This window comes from Takifugu rubripes, unplaced genomic scaffold (assembly GCF_901000725.2).
Source record: "Takifugu rubripes unplaced genomic scaffold, fTakRub1.2, whole genome shotgun sequence".
NCBI lineage: Eukaryota > Metazoa > Chordata > Actinopteri > Tetraodontiformes > Tetraodontidae > Takifugu > Takifugu rubripes.
This window is the reverse complement of record NW_021821634.1, coordinates 106,619-119,443: the sequence shown is the minus strand read 5'-3', so window position 1 is coordinate 119,443 and position 12,825 is coordinate 106,619. Positions and strand designations below refer to the sequence as shown.

Genomic DNA, 12,825 nt, shown 5'->3' with positions numbered 1-12,825 from the left:
GTTCGGGGCCTGCCACTGTGACTGGCACCAGCGATCATGCGTCCACAGCTCAAAGCTGCCGCATCCGCAACGGAGGCAGAGAACATTGTCAACTCCGACTAAATGTCACCAGCCTCCCTTGGGATCTGGGTGAAGCTCTTCCGGATGTGGGAGTTTTAGATCTCCCTGGCAGAGGGCTCAGCCAGACATTCCCAACAGACCCTCACAATATGTTTGGGTCTGCCAGGCCTGTGCAGCCTTCTCCCCCACCAGTGCATCCAGCTCACCACAAGGTGGTGATCGGTTAACAGCTCAGCCCTTCTCTTGTTACATACGGCCAGAGGTCAGATGAAATGACAACAATGTCGATCATCAACCTACTGCCCAGGGTGTCCTGGTGCCACGTGCATTGATGGACACCCTTATGCATGTACATGGTGTTTGTTATGGGCAAACGGTGATGAACACACCATAACTGTCAGTAACAAAAACACCACACAGATTCAGGTCAGGGAGGCCATTCCTCCCAATCACACCCCTCCAAGTGTCACTGTCATTGCCCACATGGGCATTGAAGTCCCCCAGTAGAACTTTGGGGTCCCCAATCAGGGCACTATCAACCCCCCCCCCCCAAGGACTCCAAGAAGGCCGGGTACTCTGTGCTGCTGTCTGGCGCGTAGACACAATCAACAGCAAGAGACCTGTCCCCGATCCGAAGGTGCAGGGATACGACCCTCTTGTTCACTGGGGTGAACTCCAAAACATGGCGGCTGAGCTGGGGAGCTATGAGTAAGAGGGGTCACTAGTCCGCCACCGCCCACGTCCCTATTTTGGACTGCACCCGGCCGGGTCCGATGGGCACAGACCCAGCCACCAGAAGAAGCCCCCCAACTCCAGGCCTGGCTCCAGAGCGGGGCCCCCGGTAAAGCCAATCCAGCTGCCATAAAGGACTTTGACTGTGTCATCTTCATGGTGAGTTGACCAGCCACTCTTAGTCTCCCCCATCACCTAGGACCCATTTGTCACGGGAGGCCCTAACAGGAGCATAATAGCCCTGGACATTCTAGCTCCCAGGCTCATTCGGGCACACAAACCCCTACACCACAGTAAGGTTGTGGTTCAAAGAGGGGATCAGCAGTTAAAACTGGAGAATGAAAAAGGTCTGTGGCAAAGGGTTACTCCAGCATCAGCGGTATCAGAATGGCCTAACGTGTAGCGCTATCAGATGGAGGCAGATCAGCAATCTCCAAGAATCACTTCGAAAAATTTGAAATTCCCCAGTACCCAATTATCTCTTCCATAAGCTAGTAGGCCTTGGACAGCTTGGCCTTGCTGGTGTGGGGGGATCGTGGTGGTGCAGGAGGTCCATGGATCTCTAATGGCTTGGTCGGATGGGGGGGGGCTGTGGCTGTGGTCACGGGATGACCTGGGTTCATCCAGTGGAGTGGAGACGGTGGGAGATGGCTGGGTGGACCATCGTGGGCAGGAACAGCTGTTAAATAATGTTCACAAATATCAGTGTACCAGATATGGTTACATATCTGAGGGTCTATAGGGGCTTATGCGAGAAGTTTGTTTTTATTTGTTTTTTCTGTTGTTGTTTTCAGGTATTGGTCACTTGCTTTTTTTCCCATAGGCTTATATAGTTAAAGAGATCTCAGCCAGTAAGTGGTTTGTTGCTCCATAAACTTACTGAAAAGGACTTTTTAAATACACTTATTTATATTAGGGTTAGGGTTTCAGTTAATATTTTTTATCCAGGTTCTGGCGAGTTAATTTTGACTGTGAGCACCATCAGAGTAACGGGACCGAACATGGCTGCATGTTGATGCATGACCCATCCAGTAGTGGATCAATGCTAATATCACAAATATTAGCGAAGTCATTTGTCTTAGCTAACTAGCATTTTATTGAGCCTGCTGGCGAAACAGAGAAACCTTTTACTACTTTCACTTCTATTCTCAAACTTGTCTGCAACACAAGAGAGGGTTAGGGTTAGGGTTAGGGTTAGGCCTGAGGCCAGGGACAGGATCAAAAGTGGACCGTTGGACACAAAACTATTTAGTATCACCTACATGTTTTCTGTCTGCTGACTTATCAGGCATTGTCGCTGTAACATGGATATGAAAGTAATCGACATCATTTACTTTATATGTTCTGAGTACTATCAATATATATAAAACTATATTTCTGAAAGTTCCGATATTACAGCCGGATATTATTGCTTTTTACCCCCAAAATGTCATTCTTGACCTCACTCACGATGTAGTCTGCAGTGTGAGCTACCAGTGTGGCCCTGGTGAGGTTTATTCTTATACTAGCACACCAACATGTAAGATTACAGTAAGTGTAAGCGTCACATGATGAAACAAAGCATGATACATACAAAAGGAACATATAAGATAACAGGGGATGGGGTGTCACGGGATGGTCCGGTTGTCTCCTGCTGTCCCGAGGTGATAGAACATCAGTTAAAGCAGGTCACAAGGTTCTGGTCAGGAGTGATAAGTAGTTCAGTCTGGGTCTACAGCAAATGTCATTAAGTAGTTGTATAGCATGTTTCCATACAACAGAGCACACCTTAAAGTGCGTTAAGAAATAAAGACCACAAAGAAAAAAAGCATTATATGCAAACATTAATCATTCTACTTGTCATTCTGAAAGTATCCATGGCAATGCAGACATTAAGATGATCACACTTGGAATTTCTGATCTTGAAAAGGTTTGGAGTCGCATTTGTGCTGCTGCCATTGTCAAGTACTCAAGGCACTTTAGATTGGCCACATGTAAATTAGTAGCCTGTGTAAGTGTAAAACATTTACCTTTAGATGACCATAGGCTAATCTATACCTTCTGTCTTCCTAGCCCTAACCCTAACCCTAACCCTATTCTCTTACAAAGAGAAAATTCAAAGAAAATCTTAAAATTCAAGGAATTCTAAAACTTTTCTTGGAATGAAATCACTAAGAAATACATTTAGTTTTAGGAGTCTTTGTGAATGCCTGTTGCAACGTTCATTGATAGGATAGATAGGGGCATAGTTAATGATTTGTGATGATATAAGGTGATCGACATCACATGGCTGTGCAAAGGTTGTGTCTGCTTGTCCCCAATATATGGTGGGAGAACATCAAACCCACCACCACAACATGTTGGTCTCCTTGGCTCTCCTCCTGGCGGCAGCCTTTGGGTTGTGGGTCTTCTTTCAGATCCAGAGGCCCAAAAACTTTCCTCCAGGTCCTCCACCCATCCCACTGTTCGGAAACCTGCTGGAGATACAATTGGATAACCCCATTGCAGACCTGGAAAGGGTTAAGTACCAAAATAAAAAGTTATTGTTTTAGTCTGTTAAAATGATTGCATATGATTTAAAAATGATATCCAATGTATTTTGTTACTGTTAAATGAGTTAAATTAGGGTTACCAACAGCTCTCCCATGAGAAACATGATGTTAGTCAAAATATTATTGATGTACATTTGATAAGTGAATGGTGGCTTTCTCAAATCAACAAACCCCCAAAGCTGACTAACCCTAACCCTACTAGTAAAGCCACCTCCAGGGTTAGGGTTGGAGACAAGGGAAGCAACAGCTCAGCAAGTCCAAGCTGAGTGATTGTAGAGTAAAAAAGGAGAGAATAAAAGCTCCCAGAGGTCTGAGGTCTCAGGTGACCAATTTATCAGTAGACCTTCATTAGCCTGTTAGCATCATCTGCTCACAGTTCTTATGAACTGATGCCATTTTCAAAGCAGTTCCATTATCCAGAATCCTCCTGTCTTTCTAGAAACCTGCAAAAGAATATTTAGAGAAGCCTGAAGATGCTGGAAACAAGTCTCAAAAAGAGCACTTTGTTCTCCAAGCAGATCTTTGTCATTTATGGGGGTAGATCCATCAGCCTCGGGGGGGGGGGGGGGTAAAGAATGGCCAGGTTTCACAGTCTGAGAAGAATCATTCAAAGAAATTCTGACAGTGTTGAAGCAAACACTAAATCACCTGAAAAATCACCTGTAAGTAGAAAAACCAACGGCTTCTAATGTCACCTGGTTAATAACCCTCAACACACTCAGGATCTAACTGAACGACCTTGGTGGGGGTGCATCATAGTTTCTCCATGGTCCTCACACTCTCCTGATCTCACAGTTTTTGTCTTTTCCAAATTATTTCATCTTCCAGCTGCGCACACACACACACATATGTGGGAGTGTGTGTGTGCGTGTGTGTAACGTGTGTTCTGTCTCTTTAGCTGGCCAAGCGCTACGGTAACGTCTACGGCCTCTTTCTTGGTTCGAGGCCCGCAGTCGTCATCAACGGCGTTTCTGCTTTAAAGCGAGCTTTAGTCAACAAGTCAGCGGACTTCTCAGACAGAGCAGAAGATCTGTTTGTCCGCCACGCTGCGCACACAAAAGGTTGGAGAAGCTCTCCTGTCTCTCTGCAGGGGTTTGATATAGAAATAATAATAATATATATATAATATATATAATAGTTATGTTACACTTTCCTATAGGCTGATTCTTCTGGTAGATTATAAGAGTTTCAGCCCCTTAAAGGTCTGGAGAACATTTGAGACCATTAAATAATCTCCACTTTTATAAACACATTAAAGCATCATAAGATCTTTGGTAGGCAGGCAGACAGGCAGACAGGCAGACAGACGGGCAGGCAGACAGACAGGCAGGCAGACGGGCAGGCAGGCAGACGGGCAGACAGACAGGCAGACAGACAGGCAGACAGACGGGTAGGCAGGCAGACAGACAGGCAGGCAGACAGGCAGGCAGGCAGACAGACAGGCAGGCAGACGGGCAGACAGACAGGCAGGCAGACAGGCAGGCAGACAGGCAGGCAGGCAGACAGACGGGCAGGCACGCAGACAGACAGACAGACAGACAGACAGACAGGCAGGCGGGCAGGCAGACAGACAGGCAGGCAGACAGGCAGGCAGACAGGCAGGCAGGCAGACAGACGGGCAGGCACGCAGACAGACAGACAGACAGACAGACAGGCAGGCGGGCAGGCAGGCAGGCAGGCAGGCAGGCAGACGGGCAGGCAGACAGGCAGGCAGGCAGACAGACGGGCAGACAGACGGGTAAACATGTCAGCAGATTATTTAGCTGAATTCTTCTCCTGCCAGTTTGCTGAGCAGCTCATCAACAGTGTTGAATGTTCCAAATGTTCTTGCAGCTCAGGCTCCTGGAGTGGTGCTGTCACCCTACAATTCTGGCTGGAGGGAGCACCGACGCTTCACTCTGATGACTCTCAGAAACTTTGGTTTAGGAAAACAGTCTATGGAGGACAGAATTCTTGGAGAGACGCGTCGAGTGATGGAGTTCCTGGAGCAGAGTGACGGTAACTGGAACCTAAAACCACCATCGCTGCACATACTCGACACCAGAGTAATCTTTGCAATCTTTTGTTTTTCTAGGGGAGCCCATTAATCCAGAAACACTTTTCCACAAAGCAGCTTCCAACATCATCTTTCAAGTCCTGTTTGCTAAGCGATTTGACAATGAAGATGATTCCATGAAGTTTTTTACCAATTTTTTTCGAGAGACTTCTCAAATTATTAATGGGCCCTGGAGTCTGGTGAGGATATGTTTATTATGGGGCTTCTACATGACATGATGAAATAGAAATTTCTGGTTTGAACTGAAAAGGCTGGTTTGATATGAAAAGCCAACATCCTACAAGGAACTGGCGAGTTGTCCAGGGTGTCCACTTCTGACACAAATGTCCATCCCAAGGAAGTTAGCACAAATGGAGCAGAATGTCGATTCTTCTTAAAGTTGGCCTACAGGCCGCTGATAGCAAATCAGGAGGTGTCAGGCAAATGTACTGCGTGAACGGTCCCTGGTTTTGGATGTCAGGCCCCTAAAGAACGGCTAACCCTAACCCTAACCCAAACCTTCTAACCCTCTAACCCTAACCCGAACCCTAACCTTAACCCTCTAACCCTAACCCTAACCTTAACCCTCTAACCCTAACCCTAAAGAACGGCTAACCCTAACCCTAACCCTAAAGAACGGCAAACCCTAACCCAAACCCTCTAACCCTAACCCTAACCCTCTAACCCTCTAACCCTATAGAACGGCTAACCCTAACCCTAAAGAACGGCTAACCCTAACCCTAAAGAACGGCTAACCCTAACCCAAACCCTCTAACCATCTAACCCTAACCCTAAAGAACGGGTAACCCTAACCCTAGACCCTCTAACCCTCTAACCTTAACCCTAACCCTAAAGAACGGCTAACCCGAACCCTAACCCCCTAACCCTAACCCTAACCCTCTAACCCCCTAATCCTAACCCTCTAACCCTAACCCAAACCCTCTCTTACCCTAACCCTCTAAGCCTAACCCTAACCCTCTAACCCTCTAACCCTAACCCTAACTCTAACCCTCTAACCCTAACCCTCTAACCCTCTAACCCTCTAACCCTAACCCTAACCCTACTCAAAACGCCTCCTTCGTAGCATCAAGTACGACACACTGGCCTCTCTCGCTCCCACTCATTCTGGACACCTTACTACAACACCTATATCCCTACCACTACACTCAGTCACTGACCTCATCACAATCCCTTCCCATAAACCTAACCTCACCTCTCTTCCTGACCCCAACCCCAATCCCAACCCTAACCCTAACCCCCACCCTCCTCGCAACCCTAACCCTAACCCCAACCCCCCCCTCCTAACCCTAACCCCAACCCTCTCCCTAACCCTAACCCTACCCCCAAGCCCAACCCCAACACCACTCCTAACCCCAACCTTCACCTTCCTCCAAACCCTAACCCCAACCCTAACCCCAACCCCAACACCCCTCTTTACCCTAACCCCAACCTTCTCCCTAACCCTAACCCCAACCTTCACCTTCCTCCAAACCCTAACCCCAACCCTAACCCTAACCCCAACCCCAACACCCCTCTTTACCCTAACCCCAACCTTCTCCCTAACCCTAACCCTAACCCCCAACCCTACCCCCAAGCCCAACCCCAACACCACTCCTAACCCCAACCTTCACCTTCCTCCAAACCCTAACCCCAACCCTAACCCCAACCCAACACCCCTCTTTACCCTAACCCCAACCTTCTCCCTAACCCTAACCCTAACCCCAACCCCCCTCCTAACCCTAACCCCAACCCTCTCCCTAACCCTACCCCCAAGCCCAACCCCAACACCACTCCTAACCCCAACCTTCACCTTCCTCCAAACCCTAACCCCAACCCTAACCCTAACCCCAACCCCAACACCCCTCTTTACCCTAACCCCAACCTTCTCCCTAACCCTAACCCCAACCTTCACCTTCCTCCAAACCCTAACCCCAACCCTAACCCCAACACCCCTCTTTACCCTAACCCCAACCTTCTCCCTAACCCTAACCCTAACCCCAACCCCCCTCCTAACCCTAACCCCAACCCTCTCCCTAACCCTACCCCCAAGCCCAACACCACTCCTAACCCCAACCTTCACCTTCCTCCAAACCCTAACCCCAACCCTAACCCTAACCCCAACCCCCCTCTTTACCCTAACCCCAACCTTCTCCCTAACCCTAACCTCAACCTTCACCTTCCTCCAAACCCTAACCCCAACCCTAACCCTAACCCCAACACCCCTCTTTACCCTAACCCCAACCTTCTCCCTAACCCTAACCCCAACCCCCACCTTCTTCCCCACCCTAACCCCAATACCCCTCCTAACCCTAACCCCAACCTTTTCCCTAACCCTACCCCCAAGCCCTACCCTAACCCCAAACCCAGCACTTTTCCAAACCCTAACCCTAACCCTAACCCTAACCCTACCCCCAGCCCTAACCCTAACCCCAACCCCCCTAACCCTAACCCTAACCCCAACCCTCACCCCAACCCCCCTCCTACCCCTAACCCTAACCCTAACACACCCACAAACATAGAGGGCAATTCAGGGGGAGTCCCGGACCCACAGACCTCAGCCTTCCCACAAAAACCACAAATCATACCATTCATTTCTACTTTTTCACATAGAACCACAACCCTACAGTACACCATTAAACAAAACTTTTCAACCATACTACACCAACATCCGGCCTTCTATAACCACAAGATCATCCTAGCACACAGAAAAAACAGAAACCTCCATTCCATACTCACCACATCCAAATTCCCGGACCAATTCATCACACCCCGACCCAGACATAGCCAACACTACCGAAACAGAAAATTCATTCAAAACACATACACTGGTACAGGGTTCCCCACGCTAGGCCTCACTTCCATCCATTCCACCAACGTAGTCTACATCATCACATGCACCCTCTGCAATAAACATTATATAGGTGAAACACAAAATTCCATACATACCCGTCTAACACAGCACCTTTACAATATAGCAGGAAGTCGACTTGGCACCACCCTTGTCCGGCACTTCCAAGAGCATCCAGTCAGCCACCTTATTATCTCGGGGCTGGAAACCAATAACTGCTGGACAGTGGGACAGAGGAGGAGAGCGGAACGCATATGGATCAACAGATTAGGCACAAAGACACCACATGGCCTCAATGAACACCCATAGAACTTATCTTTCCCAGTCAGCCAATTTAAACAACTTAATATTCTTACAAGCCGAACCAGTCTCTTATCTACCTATGGATCGACTCATTTATCTTCTACCCTGCTTTTATTACATAACTTCGTTTTCTCTATTTTATTTCTAATTTATTTTTATTTATATTGCTTCCCCCCCCGGGGGGGCCCTCACCCTCCGCACTCCCCTACTTTCCCGATCAGTAGGCCAGTGCAAAAAAAAGTTTTATCCCAAACCCTGAACCTTAACCCTAACCCTCTAACCCTAACCCTAACCCTAACCCTCTAACCCTAACCCTCTAACCCTAACCCTCTAACCCTCTAACCCTAACCCTAACCCTCTAAGCCTAACCCTCTAACCCTAACCCTCTAACCCTAACCCTAACCCTCTAACCCTAACCCTCTAACCCTCTAACCCTAACCCTCTAACCCTCTAACCCTAACCCTCTAACCCTAACCCTAACCCTCTAAGCCTAACCCTCTAACCCTAACCCTCTAACCCTAACCCTCTAACCTACCCTAACCCTAACCCTCTAACCATCTAACCCTAACCCTAACCCAAATGTATGAACATCAGATACTGTAGATTCCAGAGAGCAGCCTGTTGGCAGCATTCACCTAAATGTGTGAAACTTGGCGCACGTGTGTAAAAAATTGTTTTGTAAGCTAGAGATATGGCTGGTGTTAAATTGCCCAGATTTTGAATTTTCATTCAACAACCTAACCATGGCAACCTGGTGAATTTGAAGGTCTTGGCACAAAAAAAGAAAGTACAGTAACTCAGACATGCATTGTTGAGCCAGGTTAAAGTTCATATGCTTGATCGTGTATCAAGACTGAACACACACACGCACGTGCGCGCGCGCACGCACACACACACACACACACACACACACACACAGAAGCCTCAGGACAGGCTTTGCATAAAATTGTAAGGGTCTGGTCGACGCTCAACTTCACTGCAATGATGAGTGTTCATTACCCTGAACAACAATATTTATCTTAGCTGCTATACTATTCCACATTCTATTAACCTTTACTATCGTATTGAATCAATTTGAAAAACGTTTTCTTCCATGCAGCTTTATGACTCATTTCCTGCTGTGCGCTACTTACCTCTACCTTTCAAGAGAGGCTTTGAGATGTTCAAGGTACTGTACACTTTGTCATTGTAAGGACTCTTAATATCCAACTTCACAATAAATAACTGGAAAACTTTATTTAAAAGATGTCCCATGAAAGATATTTGGAGATGTTTGTTGAAACCAAAAAGACAAGAGTTCCGGGCAAACCACGACATTTTGTTGATGCCTACATGGATGAGCTGGAAAAGGTGAGTTTTGTGTTGCCGTCCTGTCTAGTGAGATATGAATTATGTACAGTTTTTGTTAATTCACTATTTTTCTCTGAATAAAAAGAGGGGCGATGAGGCCTTCTTTTCTGAAGACCAGTTATGTGCTATTATCTTGGATCTTCATTTTGCTGGGACTGACACAACAGCTAACACCCTGCTTTCTGGGTTGCTTTACCTCATGAAGTATCCACATATACAAGGTATGTAGAATTCCATTCTTTTTTTTTTAGTACGCAAGATATAATCTTCCACTGGGATGTATAGTATTGGGGAATAATACTAGCCATAGTATCTACAGTACTAGATGGCCAGTTCACTAGAACCCAAAATTAAATATACTAAACAAATTAAAGCTAGGCTAAACTGTTTCCTGCATTTTCTGCTTTGCAGTCTTAAAGACTTCAAAAAGACTGAAAAAGAAAGAAAGAACAAAAATGAGCACATTTATTATATATCTTAATATGGTCCCAACTGTGATTTGTGCCAAATCTCCCAATAATGAGGGTTAGAGCTGAATAGTCTTCTGTCCTGTTCCCTGTCTGCATTGCCTATAGGGGGTCTGTGTAGGGATTGTCTCTTGGCAAACTGCAGTGCATCCAGTCGTGTTTCTGAGTTTACTTCGTACTATATCGTTTTATCATTGTGGCAATCTAAATTTTGTGATCACAATTTTTTCACAATCCATTTACAGTAAATAAACACGATTTTTCGTATAGTTGTTTGGCCTATTTGAACTATACAACAAATGAAATATCTCGCCTTATTGTTTGCTCCTAATGTGGTTTCTGTCTATTCCTTTTATGAGTTATGAGCTGTTTGTTAACACTGCTGTTACAATAGCATTAGCTTGCCTATGAGTCCAAAGAAAGTGCTACCGCACTGAACAGCATTGTAGCTTTAATAGCATTTAGCAAAGCTGTCGTTTGTTACTGGGACCCTTATGTATATTGTGTCCCTGTATTCCTCAGAGTATTGTCAGCAAGAAATTGACAAAGTTATGCAGGGTAAAAATGAAGTCAGTTTTGAAGACAGAGTGCAGATGCCCTATGTGCAGGTATGATGATGAAGCAAATCATGGTGATCTTTTTGATATTTCCTTAATGAGATATTGCATTTCTACATTCATCCATCTGCTTCTTCTGTGAATGTAGGCTGTTATTCATGAGATCCAGAGGACAGCTAACACTGTTCCACTGAGTGTTTTCCACTGCACTACCAGAGACACAGAACTCATGGGATACTCCATACCCAAAGTAAGTTTGTTTTTTTTGTAGAATGTAGAAATAGACATGAATATCACCCTCAGACTCATTAACCTACAACTGAGTTATATGTGTATAAATGTTAAAGGTAATGGATTGAATCCTAAAGACTTTAATTTGTTGCACACCCCATTAAATCTGTTAACAAGTAAATGTTGAAATCCTTTAAATAAGTTCAGTACAAACCTTCTAAAACATGAAGATTCAGCACAAGCAGTACTGACGTCAAAAATCAGTGAGAGAGGCTACAGATAAAATGATTGGGCAAAGGACTTTACACAGAAGTGCTCTCATCAAGACCACTCGAAAGAGGATCTCAAATGGATCTTGTCCAACTCTTTCCATCTACATAGACATTTTTGGTTCTGTTTCTTCAGGGAACCTTAATCATCCCTAATCTTTCGTCGGTGCTGAACGAAAAGGGACAGTGGAAATCTTCTCATGAATTCAACCCTGAAAACTTCCTCAATGAGAACGGAGAGTTTGTACAACCAGAAGCTTTTATGCCTTTCTCTACTGGTAAGTGAGGCAGTGACAAGATTAACTTAGTAGGCAAAGGTAACTAACTAGTATTTATGTCAAGTATTCATAACCATGTATTATGGTCTTGTCTCTTTACATTTTGGAATTGGGTCTAATTCTCTTAACCTCTGATGGTCTAATAGTTTATGGACCAACATAATTTGCTTAGCTTGCCGTCAACACAGTGGTGAGTGGATGATAATTTTCCTTTTCACTGAATGACCTGCAGGTCCTCGGGTATGTCTTGGGGAAGGTCTGGCACGTATGGAGCTTTTCATCATCCTGGTGTCACTTCTTAGAAAATTTAGATTCATCTGGCCTGAGGATGCAGAAGAACCAGATCTAACTCCTGTTTTTGGAGTCACCCAGACCCCAAAACCGTACAGTTTGAAGGTCCAAGTTAGATCACGATGTTAAATAGCCAAACTAACCTTGCTGGGACAGCAAATAAACATGTTTCAGGAACTACACAAGACAAGGTCTCTCTCTTTTGTAGTATCTGACTGTGGTGTTTCTGTAAGGAATAGTTAGAACTGCATTATATAGTCAATATCAAGCTCTAGGTTTTGTACAGCCAAAGTTCACTTGTCACTAATTAAAGTTTTACAGGATTCCAACTATGGAATTATAATTGGTCGAGACATATGAGGGTAATTGAGTCCATTAGGAGTAGGAAGGGCAGAGCACAACACACATACTCATACCAGGCAGGTCCTGAAAAAGAGTAAAACTATAAAATTAGATGTTTTTTTTCATTGGAGAAGTCTGAGAATTCCATAACTATTCATGAGGAATACCTGAGTGGGAGGTGCAGGTATTCTGTTTTAGCAAGTTGACGGATGCAAATAAAGTGCAGGTATAATTCTGGTGTAAGTCATTCTTCAAAACTACATGGATATGGAAATGTCACAAACGGTATGATCCAATTTATTTTGTTGACAAAGGAACTTCACTTCAGAAGGTGTGTTTTTGTGACATTAGTATTTTCTAATTGTGTTGATATACCGGAGCACTTTAGACTGCATGTCTCGCACTTCTCAAGACTTTGGATTGCAGCTAATTATACACACATGTCCTCTCTTAAGTAAACACATTCTCATTTGAAGGAGCAGTATGTAAGTTTGTGGTAAAAGCTGGTACTGCAACCACAATCAAACTACT

General features: G+C 45.3%; 1 protein-coding gene across 1 annotated transcript; it reads left to right on the top strand.

Moving 5' to 3' along the window:
* Positions 1 to 3,105: 3,105 nt before the first annotated feature.
* LOC101063839 (cytochrome P450 2F2-like) lies at positions 3,106 to 12,135 on the top strand. The gene is made up of 11 exons (XM_029832109.1): positions 3,106 to 3,290; positions 4,222 to 4,384; positions 5,157 to 5,321; positions 5,398 to 5,558; positions 9,609 to 9,677; positions 9,755 to 9,859; positions 9,945 to 10,080; positions 10,849 to 10,934; positions 11,032 to 11,133; positions 11,520 to 11,661; positions 11,894 to 12,135. Exons 1-11 carry the CDS (start codon positions 3,129 to 3,131, stop codon positions 12,079 to 12,081), a joined length of 1,479 nt encoding a protein of 492 aa, XP_029687969.1. The 5' UTR covers positions 3,106 to 3,128; the 3' UTR covers positions 12,082 to 12,135.
* Positions 12,136 to 12,825: the final 690 nt, after the last annotated feature.

Excerpts from the sequence above, each read along its gene's own strand:
- LOC101063839 (XM_029832109.1), top strand. The coding sequence starts at position 3,129 with ATGTTGGTCTCCTTGGCTCTCCTCCTGGCGGCAGCCTTTGGGTTGTGG. Across the intron at positions 4,385-5,156 it reads CCACGCTGCGCACACAAAAG|CTCAGGCTCCTGGAGTGGTG; the intron begins GTTGGAGAAGCT and ends ATGTTCTTGCAG. Across the intron at positions 9,678-9,754 it reads GAGGCTTTGAGATGTTCAAG|ATGTCCCATGAAAGATATTT; the intron begins GTACTGTACACT and ends TTTATTTAAAAG.